Source organism: Budorcas taxicolor, chromosome 5 (assembly GCF_023091745.1).
Source record: "Budorcas taxicolor isolate Tak-1 chromosome 5, Takin1.1, whole genome shotgun sequence".
Lineage (NCBI taxonomy): Eukaryota > Metazoa > Chordata > Mammalia > Artiodactyla > Bovidae > Budorcas > Budorcas taxicolor.
The window spans coordinates 140,505,959-140,523,413 of record NC_068914.1 but is presented as its reverse complement, the minus strand read 5'-3'; the positions used below and the strand labels follow the sequence as shown (position 1 = coordinate 140,523,413).

At 46.1% G+C, this 17,455-nt stretch overlaps 1 protein-coding gene across 1 annotated transcript in view; it reads right to left on the bottom strand.

Annotated features, from left to right (window-relative positions):
• Window positions 1–1,106: 1,106 nt before the first annotated feature.
• Window positions 1,107–17,455, bottom strand: part of HEBP1 (heme binding protein 1) — a 39,664-nt gene continuing 23,315 nt past the window's right edge. The window contains exons 2-4 of the mRNA XM_052640742.1: window positions 16,950–17,088; window positions 14,197–14,377; window positions 1,107–1,719 (exon numbers count right to left, since the gene is read on the bottom strand). Of these exons, the coding sequence (XP_052496702.1) occupies window positions 1,542–1,719; window positions 14,197–14,377; window positions 16,950–17,088 (498 nt within the window). The 3' untranslated portion in view covers window positions 1,107–1,541. The remainder of the gene's footprint in view (window positions 1,720–14,196; window positions 14,378–16,949; window positions 17,089–17,455) is intronic.

Below are 17,455 nucleotides of genomic sequence, written 5' to 3'. Positions count from 1 at the left end.
TCTTTACCACTAAGCCACCAGGGAAACCTTAGCACATCTCGTTTATCCATTCATCTATTGATGGACATTTAGGCTGTTTCTGTTTTAGCTTTTGTAAACAGTGCTGCTATGAACATAGGGGCTTTTAAATTTTAGTTTTGTCTGGATATATGCCAAGGAGAGGGATTGCTGGATCATACGATAATTCTATTTTTAGCTTTCCGAGCAACCTCCTTACTGTTCTCCAAGGTGGGTGCACAAACTTACATTCCCACCAACAGTGTAGGAGGGTTCCCTTTTCTCCACACCCTCCCCAGCCTTTGTTATTTATAGACTTTTTAATGACGGCCATTCTGACCAGTGTGAGGTGGTACCTCATTGTAGTTTTGACTCGCATTTCTCTAATAATTAGTGATGTTGGACATCTTCTCATGTGCCTATTGGCGATCTGTATTTCTTCTTTGGAGAAATGTCTATAGGTCTTCCATCCATTTTTCGATTGGGTTGTTTGTTCTTTGCTGTTGAGTTGCATACAAGAATATTAATGGCATGGGAAGAGGGTTTGTGGTGGAATGCAGAGCATCCTTGTATGTGCAGCTCCAGAGAGCCTGCAGTCTTAAGGCTGTGAACCCAAGCGTTCCATCTAGAGCACAGTTTGAATATTTGCTAATACCTCTACTGTCTACTGTTTTGCAACTTAATCACACAACAATCTAAATCTAAAATACTGGCCATATGTTCTACTGTAGGCCCTGGTAAGAGGAGGAGAGGGATGAGCAAGGTCTTCTCATCAGCCTCTATTTTGGGAAATATGCAGACAAGCAAGGGGGCTGAAGTTGGGAAAAAAGACTGCTTTACTAGGCCACAGCTTGACAATCAGTCACCTTGGTCTCTGTTCCATTTTTCACTATTTAATCCAGAATGAAGATACACAACCTATTGATATTTCCTTGGCTGCTGTCCCTGTCTTTTCTTCATTCACTGTTTGCCACCCCATTACCTGTGTCCTCACCATGGGGCAGGAGACTGAAAGTCCTCCCTTCGTCATCTGAGGATGCTCCACTGTTTGGGGTTTTTGGGGATAGAAGAGAAAGTGACTAAACAACAATAGGATTTGTTTTAGCTGTTTCAAGGCAAAGATCTTTATTTTTGGTTTCTTTTTAAAGAAAGCTCTTCTAAGAATTACATACGAAAGATCACGCATAAATCACACTTCTTTGTGGATTGACAAAAATACAGTTTTCATGATTTTTAAAAATCTGTTTTTAGGGGATCCAGAGAGCTGGAAAAATGCTGCTGGGTTTTTCTGGCCTACCACTGAATTGTCTATAAGTCAATTATAGACACATGCGTTAGAAGAATGCACGTGTATCGTGGGTACATTATTTCCCACCAAGAGAAACAGAGCCTCAGCATCTGGGCCGTGCTTATCTCAGGAATTTGGCAGTGACTGGCTCTGAAGGGAAGTTGGTTCTGCTGGAGCGGCACGGGGGCGCTGCTTCCTTCCAGGGGAAGTAGGCACAGATGCAGACACCCTCGGAGCTCGGGGTTCAGCCAATGACTCATTCACTGCTCTTCACCAGCCAGACCTCGTTGCGACGTCCGTAGGGCTTCATGGGAGGGTCATACCCAGTGCAGAAGTAGAAGTCCGTCTGGTACGTGGCTGTGCTCTCCAGGGCGGACCGCAGCTGGGTGGCTTGGGCAGCGTAATCAGCTGCCTTAGCATAACCACCAAACTGCCTGGGGACACAGAGCAAGTTGCAGGTTAAGAAAGGGCAGAATCTCGGAGAGAGGGGGGATTTTTTTTCCAAAAAAGTCACTCATCACTCTTATTTACAACAAGTAGGCTATAGTGGTAAGATTTCGCATCTGCCCCTTCCTACTGGGGTGGACTGAAGCTCGCTGAGCCTCAGAGCATCCTGTGTAAAATTCGGGTGCATGCGTGCTAAGTCACTTTAGTCATGTCCAACTCTCTGCAACCCCATGGACTGTAGCCTGCCAGGCTCTTTTGTCCACGGGATTTCCCAGCAAGAATACTGGAGTGGTTGCTATTTCTTCCTCCAGGGGATCTTCCAGACCCAGGGACTGAACCTGAGTCTCTTATGTCTCCTGCGTTGGCAGGTGTGTTCTTTACCACTAACACCACCTGAGAACCCAAAATTGGAGTATGCTTCCCTTTCCTTCCAATTAATTATGAACATACAAGCACGGGTATAAAAAAACTAACGCGGAACCTGAAACACAGTACCATTGGCCCTTTGTATTGGTGGGTTCTGGGCTTGCAGACTCAATCAATGGCAGACTGAAAATATTTAGGGGGAAAAAAAACCTTCCAGAAAGTTTCAAAAAGCAAAACTTTCAACTTGCCACCTGCCACCAATTATTTGGTGGCTCAGTGGTAAAGAATCCCCCTGCAATGCAGGAGACTCAGGAGACAAGGGTTTGATCCCTGGGCCAGGAAGATCCCTTGGAGGAGGAAGCAGCAATCCACTCCAGTATTCTTGCCTGGAGAATCCCATGGACAGAGGAGCGTGGTAGGCTACAGTCTGCCCATAGGTTCACAAAGAGTCAGACATGACTGAGTGACTGAGCACAATGATACATATCAACATTTACACAGCATTTATAGTGATAGGTATTATAAGTAATCTAGAGACGATTTAAAGTATACAGAAGGGTTATATGCCATTTTATATAAGGGACTTGAGCATCCTTGGATTTTGGTAATGGCGGGGTTCCTGGAACCAGTACTGTACTAAAGGTGAGCTTCCTTTCCTTTCCTGAAATTTCCCCAAGAGATGGAAGGCCAACTTTTCCCAAGGCCAAGTCTTCATTGTTTTCTCTAGCTCCCTCTGCTGCCTCAGCTGGCTCTCTGTCTCCAGCTGGGGTGGGGGTGGGGGGACAGGTGGAGGGGATGGGGGAGGACCAGGGTTGTTAGGGTGGAGATGGGGCACTGGATTCTCACACATCCTAGCTGGGACAAGTAGCAGCTTTGTTAAAATACAGAGAAGCCAAAGACAGGGACCCGAGGAAGCCCTGGGAGGGGTCCAAGGCAAGCTTGAAGCATGCGCCAAGATATCACTTGGAATAAATCCCTGCATGCATGCATGCTAAGTTGCTCAGTCATGTCTGACTCTTTGCGACCTCATGGACTGCAGCCCACCAGGCTCCTCTGTCCATGAGATTCTCCGGGCAAGAATACTGAAATGGGTTGCCATACTCTCCTCTAGGGGATCTTTCTGACACCCCTGTCTTTTACGTCTCTTGAATTGGCAGGTGGGTTCTTTACCACTAGCGCCACCTGGGAAGCCCAATAAATCCTTGTGTGTGTGTGTGTGTGTTAGTTGCTCAGTCACGTCTGGCTCTTTGCAACTCCATGGACTGCAGCCTACCAGGCTCCTCTGTCTACAGAATTTTCCAGGCAAGCATACTGAAGTGGGTTGCCATTTCCTACTCCAGGGGATCTTCCCCACCCAGGGATCGAACCTGGGTCTCCGGCATTGTGGGCAGATTCTTTGCCATCTGAGCTACCAGGGAAGATTCAATGAACCCCTTCTGCTGCTCAAATCAGGAAAGCCTTCATTTTCTAGTAAGTAAAGAGAATTTTCCTAAATCAGGCATTTTTCTTGATGGCAGAAGGTGGAGACAGAGAAACAATAAAGCTCGTCTTTTCAAGACTATGACTCTCTCCTTACGTCATTGCCTCTACTCCCAAGATTCATCCTGCGACCTCCCCTAAATATACCAGTCTAAATCTGGGCTGCACTAAAATCTTTATTAGAGTCAAAGGACATCCCCATTTCTAATGAGCTTTATGACTCAAAGGCTTGAATCCACACCAAGCCAAGATTCGGCCAAATGCATTATTTTTGGTGGGGTTCTCTGACTCATGCTTTGCTCTTTTATGAGCGGCTAGTCAGGCTTGCTGAACATTCAGCACGTACATCACAGGGCTAGTGATCTGCAAGTACCCAGGATTTCATCTTGAAGGAGCTGGTTATTCCAGTGTCTAGGTAACAGCTATGGAACACAGGGCTGAGACCAATTTGGGAGACGTGACGGTTAGTTCTTCAAGTCTATGCAAGGAAGAGTGTAAGGCTGATGGAGAAAGGTGAGTTCTAGCTTCACTGAGGCTCCAGTGAGATAAAACTGGATGAGGACACAGAGGGTGAACATTAAGGAGGTACCAGCTTGGCAATAAAAGCCCGTAAGATGCTGTGCTTATTTTCAAAAAATGTCTATAGATGAGGACCACCTGTCTGCAACCAATCAAATGCTGAACGGGGCGAGGGGCAGGAATTTGGTGCCTCTGCGGCCCCCTCTCATATATTGATACTGAGCTGTTTTCTGTGAAAATGGACGATGTTGGCTTTTTGAGCTACTGGTTTCTAGAAACACTCAAAGTAGTGGTTGGTCCTCAACCTTCTTCATTCATCAGCTGGAGGCAAAACGGATAGTTGTGGGCTCACATCTTAGCTCTGCTATTGTCTGTCTAGCTCCTGGTCTTGGGGAAGTGCTTTAATGTCTCTAGCCTTCTGGTCCTTCATCTGCTCAGTAGGGATGAGGGTGTCAATCTCAGAAAACTGTTGTGAAGATGACAGACGAGAAGACCCTGCAAACGACTCAGCCTCATGCCCATCACAGAGGAAGCTCGCAGCAAACAGCAGGTATTGTTGTCATTGTACTTTACAGTCCGCTCACAACAGCTGTTCAGTTCCCTGACTCCCAAGCTGAGGGACAGGATGGCAACTGAGAGTAAGATCCAGAACCCTAATAACGAAGACCTGGCTCAAATGACTATCTCATTTTCTCAGTGAGGCCTCCTCTCAAAATGCTTTTTATCGTCTAATAGCACTCCCCTTCCCCACTCTTCCCTTACCCTTCCTCCCTCTGTTTCTTTCTTCCTTCTCTCCTATCCTTTTCTTTATTCAGCACTTCTCACCTTCTAACATATTGAATACTATATAATTTATTCTAACATGCTATATAAATTATTCATTGTTTACGGTCTGAGTTCCGTGGTAGGGAGACTCACGCCCCATGAGGGCAGTGATCCTGGTCACTCTTTGTCCACCAGCATATTCTGACCTAACACACGTATTAGACTCCTTGGCTAAATGAACAATTTTGTGATAAACAATCAAAGTTGTTGTCTTTAGGCTGATAGACCTAAAGATGAGGGCACTGAATCTGTTGGCCTCCATATTCACTAACTTGTAGAATAAAATCTGAAGCACCTACTAAGGGCACAGTGGTGGGAATTCAAAGGAAGTGGACTGACTAGGGTCATGTTGAAGGTCATGCTAAGGACTCTGAGCCTGACCTTAGACACAAAGATGGAAGGGGTTTTAAAGTTAAGGGACTAGGGACTTCCCTGATGGTCCAGTGGTTAAGAATTGTGCTTCCACTGCAGGGGCACGGGTTCGATCCCTGGTCAGTGAACTAAACTCCTGCATGCCACAAGATGTGGCCCTCCCCACCTACCCCCGTAAAAAAGGTTAAGGGACTGCCATTATCAGACTGCAGTTTGAAGAGACCCCTCTGGAGGTGGTAGAGGGATGGGGAAGGGAGACATGGAGGCTAGGAACCGCCAAATGTGAGACAATGAAAGTCTGGACCAAGGCAAGTTTGGGATGTGAGTTGGAGGGTGGGGAGGCCAGGGTGAGGGGTGGAGAGAAGGGAGGATTCTCGAGGGCTTCCAGTTAAGTCTCTGAGTGGAAACGGATGCCGCCAACCAGAAGAGGGATTCTTAAGCGTCCCTTTGGAGAGGAAGGGTGGGTGGGTTCATCATCTGGTTTGGGACATGTTGATATGAAGGTGTCTCTTAGGAATGAACCACATTCATGCAATAGTCACTGTGCCCCTAAGCACATGGAGGGCATTGTGAAATCTCAGCCTCTGGGAAGAACTAGAGTCAGAGAAACAATTGGGGAAAAAGATGAGTCCAGTGACAGACACCCGGGCGTCACCCGTGAGTGAGTGCTGGCTGTGGTCATGGCCAAGAGGCAGACAAGGCCAGGTGATGAGCAAACAGGCACGCTGTTCTCGGGAATCCTGATCCCCAGGTGGTGGGAGGAGGGTGAGGACTCAGAAAAGGCCACTGAGAGGGAGCCGTCTGAGTCCAGGGAGACTCAGCAGAGTCATGTGGAGAACATCATCATTCAGGGATTCTTTCATTCATTGCTAAGTCGTTTCAGTCGTGTCTGACTCTGTGCCACCCCATAGATGGCAGCCCACCAGGCTCCCCCATCCCTGGGATTCTCCAGGCAAGAACACTGGAGTGGGTTGCCATTTCCTTTTCCAGTGCATGAAAGAGAAAAGTGAAAGTGAAGTCGCTCAGTCGTGTCTGACCCTCAGCGACCCCATGGACTGCAGCCTTCTAGGCTCCTCCGTCCATGGGATTTTCCAGGCAAGAGTACTGGAGCGGGGTGCCATTGCCTTCTCCGCTTTCATTCATTACCGGAATAAAAATCCTTGACTCTTGATATTTATTCCCAGGCCGACTGAGACACTCGTAACGAGCATGAAAATTCCCCTATTGCTTCATCAAGGAAACAAACAAAGCTGGGTGAGCTGCAGAAAGATCCACGTGTGTTCCCTGCCTTCAGTCTGACCATCCCTCCCAAACCTCCACCAGAGAACCGCACAAATAAGCCAGGACACCAAACCCTTCCAGGCCCAGGGCCCTAAGATGTGAAGGAGCAGCTCTGGCTGCTTCACTCCTCAGAGCTCAGCTTCCACGCTGCACCTGGAAGATAACCGTGTGGTGCCCCATTCTCCAAGTCCACAGGCATGTTCGCACCTGTTGAGGAATGCCTGTAAGCTCGTTGAGCTCCTCAAAAGAAATAAATGAGAAGTCTATCGGTTAGACTGTATACAAGTCTGTTAACAAGAGTCTAAGTCTGCATCTTCAAAGCTGCTCACCTCCAGGGCTGTCTTTTTTATCTTATTCAACGTCAGAGTTCAGTATTCCCGAGAATTTGGTTGCCATGGGAACTGCGAAAGAAAACACACACCCTGGATTCCAGAAATACAAAAGGAACTGACTAAAAGGTCTGGAAGAGTTGGGGTGAAGGGGGATGAAGGTGGGCTAGCAGATGGAAGCTCTGGTCCAAAGTTCAAAAAATGATCAAGTGTTATCTTTCAGGGAGTGCAGTAAGGGAGAGAAGAAATGGAATGACTCTGAGCCTGACCATTCGGTCTAGAACTTTCGAAGTCTACAGGTCAGCACAGATTTGTGGAGAGTCTGCTACGCAGGAAGCTCCTGTGCTAGGCAAGAGAAGCCTAAGACAAAGAGCTGATAATTCCATGTCAATGGGATGCGTAACACCATATGGCATTCCATTTGATCGGACGGAGCCAGGCTTAACAGGTTGAGCATCACCGAGCAGGAAACACGCGCTTGACAACAGAGAGCCGTAAAGATGATGGGGAAGTCCTTCTGCCCCGGCAAGGTCCAACTGTAGTGGTCAGGACAGAAACACAAAAATTATGCAGGACAGGAGAAAAGATTAGAATGGAGGTACATACGGAACGCTCTCGGGGCAAGGAACAAGGAATGATTGGTTCCGACTTAGAACGTGAAGGGGAGGAGGCTAAGGAGGATGTGACATCAAGCTGTTATTGCTGGAGCATCTCTTGTGTTGCTGGCAATGAACAGGACCAAAATTCCTGCCAATGAGCAGAGACTGGGGAGGGGCTGAGAGGTGCTGGGTGAGTGAGTGAAGGTCTGGTTGTGGATGTTGTACGTGTGGGTGTAAGTGGGCTTTGGGAGGTGGAGATGGGATGCTCTGAGACCAGGTGGAACCCTGGAGTGGGGCTGTGTTGTAGAGGACAGCATGTGCCACAACAAGGCTCTTTACTTGGTAGGATTCACTGCCTGGTGGAACCTTTGGGGACCCAACCCAAAGCCTATCCCTCTCCCGTCTGGTTTTACTACTACCCTGGGCTTGGTCCCAACCTCGGGGTGTGCCTCAGGCAGAGGCAGGCGAGGCCCACAACCAGAGTCGAACAGAAGGGGGCGGTAGCGCCATCGGTGGTCCTTAGCTTTAGGGCTGGAGGAGACCAAGGGACGAGTCAGAAGGGGCAGAAGTGGAAGAACTAGAAATGCTCAAGAGGCCTTGCAACAGTTCAGGCAAGAGATGATGAAGACTGTGGTCGTAAGGATGGAGGGGAATGCACAGCAGGGGGGGATGAGGACTCGGCCAGCAACTGATGTGGAAGACGGAGGAGTCAGGATGGATCTGAACGGGATGGGGAGGGTGGAGGGGGCCTCTAGGAAGGCAGAACTCAGAACACAGTGGGAGGGAATCTGAGTTGCACTAGGGCATGGGGATTTGGGGGCTTCCCAGGTGGCGCTAGTGGTAAAGAATCTGGCTGCCAGTGCAGGAGAAATAAGAGACACAGGTTCGATCCCTGGGTGGAGAAGATCCCCTGGAGGAGAGCATGGCAACCCACTCCAGTACTCTTGTCTGGAGAATCAATGGATAGAGAAGCCTGGCGGGCTATAGTCCTTTGGGTCGAAAAGAGTCAGAAGCGACGGAAGCAACTGAACACGGCACACACAGCGCAGAGGAGGTTTACTTGGCGATACCTCCCAGGAAACTTGGGACAAAAGGCAGCAGCACTAGCCCTGCTGATTTGGGTTCATCCACCTGGAAATGAATGACCGAAGCCCCCTGTAAGCACCAGTTTGTAAAAGACCAGAGGAACAGCAGTTAACTCTTAATTCCTCATAGACTTCTATTCATTTAAAAAGCAGCATTTGTTTTTTTGTACATACTACTAATCAATGGACATCACAAGGTCACAAAACAGGAAGACTGCGTTAAGGATGCGCTGTGTATCTGAAGGGTTTCCTGGGTGGCACTGGTGGAATAGAACCCGCCTGCCCAATGCAGGAGCTGAAGGAGACACAGGTTCAATCCCTTCCATGACGAGGGCATGGCAATCCACTTCAGCATTCTTGCCTAGAGAATCCCATGGACAGAGGAGCGTGGCAGGCTATAGCTCACAGGGTCGTAGAGAAGCTGACATGACTGAAGTGGGTTGGCACCCATTGTATTCGGAACAGTGCTTGTGCCTTCGGCTATGTCTTTAACTGCCTTCCACAGAAAGGCACTTTTAAATGCACACTCGACTATGCAGTGACACCAAGTGGCAAGTGGAGGAATGATCAGATACTAAAAGCATCAAAGATAAAGTCAGTGTTAGTGGCTCAGCCGCGTCCGACTCTTTGCGACCCCATGGACTATAGCCTGCCAGGTTCCTCTGTCCACGGAATTTTCCAGGCAAAAATACTGCAGTGGGGTGCCATTCCCTTCTTCAGGGTATATTCCCGACCTAGGGACTGAAATCCAAGAAAGCCCATCAGAGATAATAAACAGGTTAAAAAAAAAATTCACCAAGCTATGCTAGACCCTCCTGTGTTTAAGAGAAGAGAGAAGTTCCTTTAAATTGCAGTCAAGGAAACGTCCACAGACCTGGCTTGAAAATTACCTTTTTAAAGAGTCCCTTTCCCATCATAGGGTAGCAGGGTTCCTTGGCGAAATGGCTAATTTCAGCTCTAGAGCAAGAAACATTAAGATGTGCTTAAAATAACTTGTCCTACCAATAACCAAGGAAGCTACTGGAGATTACCAGGGTCATGTCAAAAGGACCAAGAAACCAACTTGAAGAGGCTCTCACTGGCCAAACATGGGACAATTTGAGCATCAATGGAAATAATAACTGCAAAGAATTAAAACACATCAATTATGTTTGAATTCATATCTTTATATTGATACTCAGAAAGCAGAGATCAACACTATCTCCCCTTTGGAGGATGTTAAGAAAAGAAGTCATTATTCTGGAAACTGATAAAGAGAAGGCATCAAGCTAAAGAGAAAGTATCTGGCCTTCTCTCTGTGACTCTGTCTTAGGGAAACCAAACAGTAGATGTGGGAAGGTTCTCTTTACCAAAGTGTTCTGGCTAAAAAGGGCTTTCCTGCTGGCTCAGTTGATAAGGAATTCGCTTGCAATGCAGGAGACTTGGTTTTGATCCCTGGGTTGGGAAGATCCCCTGGAGTAGGAAATGGCAACCCACTCTAGTATTCTTGCCTGGGAAATTCCATGGTCAGAGGAGCCTGGAGGGCTACAGTCCACGGGGTCACAAGGAGTCAGACACGACAGAGTGACTTAACACTTTCACTTTTCTTTCACTCTCAGGGCCTACCCTATATGTACTAGACAACGGTGAGAGTGAGCGCCTCCCTAAATTTTGCACAACAGGCACCCCGCTTCCCCACCTTACTTCCCGCCATGTGAAAAGATCGTCTTGCCATTCTCTAAGTAGAGTTTGCTTTCTCTGCAGCCTCTGCAGTGAAGGCTGCAAAGTCTGAATGAGGACTGCGGTGGGAGTTGGATGTTCCAGTTCCAGCTGTCCAGCTGCAGCGCACACATTGTCCTCTGGGGGGCTCTGCATCACCCAGTCTAGGACTGCCCAGAGCAGCCAAGCTTACATTCTCAGAATTAGTGTAACGGAGGAGCCTGGTGGGCTGCAGTCCATGGGGTCACGAAGAGTCGGACATGACTGAGCGACTTCACTTTCACTTTTCACTTTCATGCATCGGAGAAGGAACTGGGAACCCACTCCAGTGTTCTTGCCTGGAGGATCCCAGGGATGGGGGAGCCTGGTGGGCTGCCGTCTATGGGGTCGCACAGAGTCGGACACAACTGAAGCGACTTAGCAGCAGCAGCAGCAGCAGTGTTGAAAGTTGCACCCTTGTGGGTGGAGCTGGAGCAGGGCAGATAAATAACTAAGTTTGGAGACCCGAGGAGTGGACAAAAACTGTCCAGTGGGAGATTATTTGTATATTTTTCACGAGGTTGTTCTAGAGCAGAACCCTGGTGAAGCTCCTGGTCTCACTCGTCTGTCCATGGTTTCACACCTGTCACACAGGAGGATTTTAGCAAATGGGAAGTCACTGATTATCCCGAAGAGACTTGACTTCTGAGGAGAGGCTGAGGGCCTAAAGAATAAAATTATGAAAACACGTGCACCTGTTGTTCTCTATAGTCAAGGGACCTGGACCCCATGTGAGGCCCTGGAAATAAGACCAGAACAATAGGACGCATGTGTGGCCTGCTAAAAGCCCACAGACCATAAATAACACTCCCTGCCCATCTGGCATTCAAGGGCAATGTGGGGAGTTCAAGGGAGGGCTAGAGATATCTCCAGCCCCTTATGCTCCCCAGGTGTTCATGACCCCAAACTACAGACTGACCTAGATATTCCGATTCTCCCAGAATTCTGCTGTGGCTACTGTAGGTGTCCAGCTTCAGCTGGGGTTGGGAGGATATTCTCTATATCCACATCAATTTGGCAACAGGCAAAGGCATTCACGTGGGCTTCCCAGGTGGCATAGCAGTAAAGAATCTGGCTGCTGATGCAAGAGACACAAGAGATGTGGCTTTGATCCCTGGGTCAGGAAGATCCCCTGGAGAAGAAAATGGCAACCCACTCCAGTATTCTTGCCTGGGAAATTCCATGAACAGAGGAGCCTTGTGGGCTATATAGTCCATGGGGTTATAAAGAGTCAGACACAACTGAGCCACTGAGCACACACACAGCACACAAAGGCGTTTACTTAGATACAAGGCAAATGTTTGTGTGCTGTAGGCTGAAGAAATTCTGAGAGAAACTGTTAGTACTCAGTATTTCTTAATTCATCACTGAGTTTTGAAAGAGAAGTTAAGAAACAGTCCCATTTACAACTGCATCAAAAAGAACAAAATACCCAGGAATAAATTTCACCAAGGAAGTAAGATTTTCACACCCAAAACTATAAAACATTAGTGGAAAATCTGGAGAAGACAAAAATAAATGAAAAGATTCCAGGCTCACGGGTTAGAACTAATATTGTTCAAGTGTCCATATAACTCAAAGCAATCTACAGATTAAATGCAATCCCTATCAAAATTCCAATGGAATTTTCTTTTTAAACAGAAATAAATCTTAAAATTTGTATGGAACCACAAAAGACCCTGAATCTGGAGAAACAAGAACCAAGCTGAAGGCATAACATTTCCTGCTTTCAAGGCTATATTACAAAGCTATCATTATCAAAACAGTATGATATTGACATAAAAACAGATGCATAGATCAATGGACCAGAATAGAACGCCCCAAAATAAACCCATGCATATATGGCCGACTAATTTTTAACGAAAGAGCTGAGAATGTACAACAGGGAAAGGACAGTCTCTTCAATAAATGGTGTTGGGAAAACTGGACAGTCAAATACAAAATACTGAAAATGGACCACTTTTTTTTTTTAAACTTTTGCCCACACTGTGTGGCGTGTGGAATCTTAGTTCCCCCACCAGGGATCAAACTCATGTTCCCTGCAATGGAAGCATCAAGACTTAACCAATGGACCACCAGGCAAGTCCCTGGACCACTATTTTACACCATACACAAAAATCAACTCAAAGTACATAAAAGACTTGAACATAAGACCTGAAACTGTAAAATTCCTAGAAGAAACCATAGAGGGTAGCCTCCTTGACACCAATCTTGACAATGATGGTTTTTTTTTTGGTATTTGACACCGAAAACACAGGCAACAAAAGCAAAACTAAACAAGTGAGACTACATCAAACTAAAAAGCTTCTGCACAGCAAAGGAAAAAAGCAAACTGTTAAACAGGAGAAACTGTTTGCAAATCATACATATGTAATGGGTTAATATCCAGTATATGTTAAAAACTCCTATAACTTGAGACTAAAAAACTCCAAACAATCTAACTAAAAAAATGGGCAGAGGATCTGAATAGACATTTTTCCAAAGAAGACATACAAATGGGCAAAAGGTATATAATAAGGTGTTCAACATCATTAGTCAGCAGGGGAATGCAAATCAAAGCCACAACGAAATGTCACTTCACATTTGTTAGAATGGCTACTATGAAAAAGACAAGAAGTAACAAGTGTAGAGAAAAGGGAATCCTTGTGTAAAGCTGGTGGGAATGTAAATTGGTGCAGCCATTATGGAAAACAGTATGGAAATTCCTCAAAAAAATTAAAAATAGAACCACATGATCGAGCAATTCCACTTCTGGGTATATATCTGAAGGAAATGAAACCACTAACTTGAAGAGATAGTGGCTCCCCTATGTTCAAAGGAGTGCCAATTTACCAACAGCCAAGACTTTTGAGAGTCCCTTGGACTGCAAGGGGATCCAACCAGTCCATTCTAAAGGAGATCAACCCTGGGTGTTCTTTGGAAGGAATGATGCTGAAGCTGAAACTCCAGTACTTTGGCCACCTCATGCGAAGTGTTGACTCATTGGAAAAGACTCTGATGCTGGGAGGGATTGGGGGCAGGAGGAGAAGGGGACGATAGAGGATGAGATGGCTGGATGGCATCACGGACTCGATGGATGCGAGTCTGAGTGAACTCCGGGAGCTGGTGATGGACAGGGAGGCCTGGAGTGCTGTGATTCATGGGGTCACAAAGAGTTGGACACGACTGAGCGACTGAACTGAACTGAACTGAACAGACAGATGAGTGGATAAAGAAGATGTGGAATATATGTACAATGAAATATTATTCAGCCATAGAAAAAAGGAAATCTTGCCATTTGTGATGATACGGATTAACTTTGAAGGCATCATGCTAAATGAAATAGGACAGACAGAGATAGGGGAATACTGTATTATCTCACTTATATGTGGAATTAAAAAAAAAATCTGAACTCATATACACACAGAACAGACTGGTGGTTGCCATAGGGTGGGGAGGTGAGGGGGTGGGAGATACGGGTAAAGGTGGTCAAGAGGTAGAAACATCCTGCTATAAAATAAATTAGCTCTGAGGATATAAGGTATAGCAAAGTGACTCGAGTTAACCACACTGTATATTGCACTACATGTTTGAGAGTTACTAAGAGAGTGGATCTTTTTTTTTTTTTTTAAGAGAGTAGATCTTAAGATTTCTCATCTCAGGAAAAAGATTTGGAATTTCGTCAAATGAAAGATGCTAACTTCCATTGGTAATCATTTCATAAATATGTAATCAAAGCATTATTTTGCACATTTGAATGCAATATTATATATCAGTTATAGCTCAAAACTGGAGAAAAATAATTTAAATGCAAATGTTCATGGCAGATTATTCAAGAAGTGATTATGGAAATCAAGTGCTACCCTTGGATGACCAAAGAATTGTCTCCTTACGTGGAATAGACAGTGATGCCTTCCCTGTCTTCGATCTTAATGCTGTCATCGCTGGGAGCCGGCGGGTCGCTTTGAAACTTGTTTGGAATCCGGAACCAGACTTTTAATTTATTCTGTAGGTTCCCATTGTCACTGGGGAACACAGCAAAGGAAATAGGAACTGTCATCCCCATTCCGATTCCTGGAAACACAAAACCACAGACAGACATGGGTTTTAGAGACAGAACCTACTCAGGCCCATGGACAATCTGCTGGTCTCATTCTTCTTTCAAGACAATATTTGTTGTTCTTGAAATTTATAATAGGCATTTCAGGGATTAGCATGTATCAACACACACATATAAAGTACCTCTTAATTGTACATACTAGAGGTAGGAAGGTAGTGATTCAAACTTGTCTGGAAGAAAATTATTTTGCAATATATATCAAGACTATAAATATATCAGTACCCAATTACTTCCCAGGTGGTACAGTGGTAAAGAATCTACCTGCCAATGCAGGAGATACATGTGTGACCCCTGGGTCGGGAAGATACCCTGGAGAAGGTACCTGGAGAAGATGCCCCGGCAGCCCAGTCCAATATTCTTGCCTGGGAAATTCCATGGACAGAGGATCCTTGTGGGCTACAGTCCACGGGGTTGGAAAAGAATCGGACACAACTTAGCGACTAAACAACAACAGAGTACTTCCTGTCTAATTGCTGATTTTCTATTTTCCGTTTTTGGTTGTGTTGGGTCTTCACTGCTGTGCACGGGCTTTCTCTAGTTGCAGAGAGTGGGGGCTGCTCTCTAGTGGCGATGCTCGGGCTTCTCATTGCAGGGGCTTCTCTTGTTGCAGAGCATGGGCTCTGGGCACACGAGCTGCAGTAGCTGTTGTGCACGGGCTTAGCTGCCCTATGGCACCCCACTTGCCTGCACTGGCAAGCGCATTCTTAACCACTATACTACCAGAGAAGTCATAATTGTTGATTTTAATGAAATAATCTAAAATATGAAAAAGGCTATTTAGGGAATAGGATTTTCCTTGCAGCAGAAATTATAATTGTGAAAAACTGAGATATGTTCAAAAGAGGAATATGTCTAAGTAAATCATAGGCACATGATGCAATACAATTTAGCTATGAATAGTCATGCTTAGGACTAGTTAGCTACAGTGGAAAATAATTATGAAATAAGGAACAGAAACAGGATATATTGCACAAACACTACGATTACATATTGTGTGTGAGTCGCTCAGTCATGCCCAGCTCTTTGCAACTCCATGAACTGCAGCCCATCAGGCTCCTCTGTCTATGGAATTCTCCAGACAAGCATACTGGAGTGGGTTGCTATTTGCTACTCCAGGGGATCTTCCTGACCTAGGGATTGAAACTGGGTCTCCTGCATTGTGGGCAGATTCTTTATCATCTGAGCCACCAAGATGATTACATTTTAAAAACCTATTAAAAAGCCCTGAAAATACATTCAAAGATGACAATGATTACATTAGAAAAGATGGACTGGGGTGCTGTTTTGTTATTTTCAAAAATGTTTGATGAGTTTATAATTTTTACACATATTTTCTTCTGAAGAAAACTTATGACAGTGCTAAGAAGGAAAAGACTTCTTCGTGTCCTACTGGTCGACTTATGTCCAAAGCCTGATTTCTTTGGTTCTAGCAAATATTACTAAGCTTGATACGAGCTTCTTTCTCATTTATCAACTTGAGATATATCCTAAATATTAAACACATTTTTTTTTCATCTTGTACTCTGAACCATTTTGGGTTTGTACTGATTCTAAAGTGCAGGCCAAGTTAGAAAGCTTAAGAGTTAAATGAAAGTCGCTCAGTCGTGTCCAACTCTTTGTGACCCCATGGACTATACAGTCCATGGAATTCTCCAGGCCAGAATACTTGAGCAGGTAGCCTTTTCCTTCTCCAGGGGATCTTCCCAACCCAGGGATCGAACCTAGGTCTCCCACATTGTGGGTGTATTCTTTACCAGCTGAGCCACAAGGGAAGCCCTTAAGTGTTAAAGTCCTGTTTAAATATGGTTTACATGCAAACAGGTACACTGAAACTTCAGGCCTCTCATTTTATCATAAGAACAGGGAGGCAGCCGGCATGGACTACCAGGTCTTATTATTATTAGACCATGCCATGTGGCTTGCAGGATCTTAGTTCCCTGACCAGGGATCAAATCTTGGACCCCAGCAGTAAGAACACTAAGTACTAACCACTAGACTGCCAGGGAATCCCCATAGACTGTCAAGTGTTTCAGAAGGGGACTAAGAACTCTCAGTCTCTTCATTTGCCAGAACAGAGCTGGGGACCAGCCATGCTCATCACTCACTGATCTTCAGAACCCCATAGAATCTGAGCTACTAGAGCGCTGACGAGATTTTCGGCCTGGGGGCAGAGGTCTCAAGTCAGAGGTCGGCTTTGTTCTGTGGCCTGGCTTACCACAGACACACCTTACCCAGTTCACCAATCCAAAGAAAAGCACTGTAATGTTAAAAAAATAACAAACGAACAAACAAACAAAGCGTGTGTCTTCATACAGGGGAGAGAAGCATGAACTCAGTGCTACGGGGCGGGCATGAAGTCAGCGGGTCTCCCCAAAGCCCCCCTGCCCACACAGTGCAGCAAGGTCACATGACACCGAAACAGAAAGTGACAGGCGTCTTGGGGGCCCTTCCTGTGTTTTCCATCGATGACGTGAGGCTGCAGCACCGGCCCGCGTGACAGGAGCCCCATCCTTCAGGGACACTCACCCTTATCATTGGAGCCTCCCACATACTTCATGACTTTCGGCATGGCCTCCCTCAGAGCCTCATCCACAGGCTTATCTGTCACTTCCACTGTGGCAAACTTCCCGCCTTCACAGGCCCTCTCCTCGTACAAGACATCTCCCTGGAGGCAGAGAAGGCACAGCACTGCAGAGGTGTAAGGGAGCAACCTGTGATGACTCTCAGAGTGTTAGTCACTCAGTCGTGTCCGACTCTTTGTGACCCAGGGGACTGTAGCCTCTGTCCAGGGAATTCTCCGATAAGAAAATTGGTATGGGTAGCTATTCCTTTCTCCAGGGGAACTTCCTGACTCAGAGATCGATCCTAGGTCTCCCACATTCCAGGCAGATTCTTTACCATCTGAGCCACCAGGGAAGCCCCTACAGGCAGTAAAAGTCCAGTTACAAGAGGCACAAGCTGCTAAGGAACTTTCCATAATGAGCCCAACTCTGGTGACAGTAGAAGAGACAGGCCGGAGTATGAAGGACCAT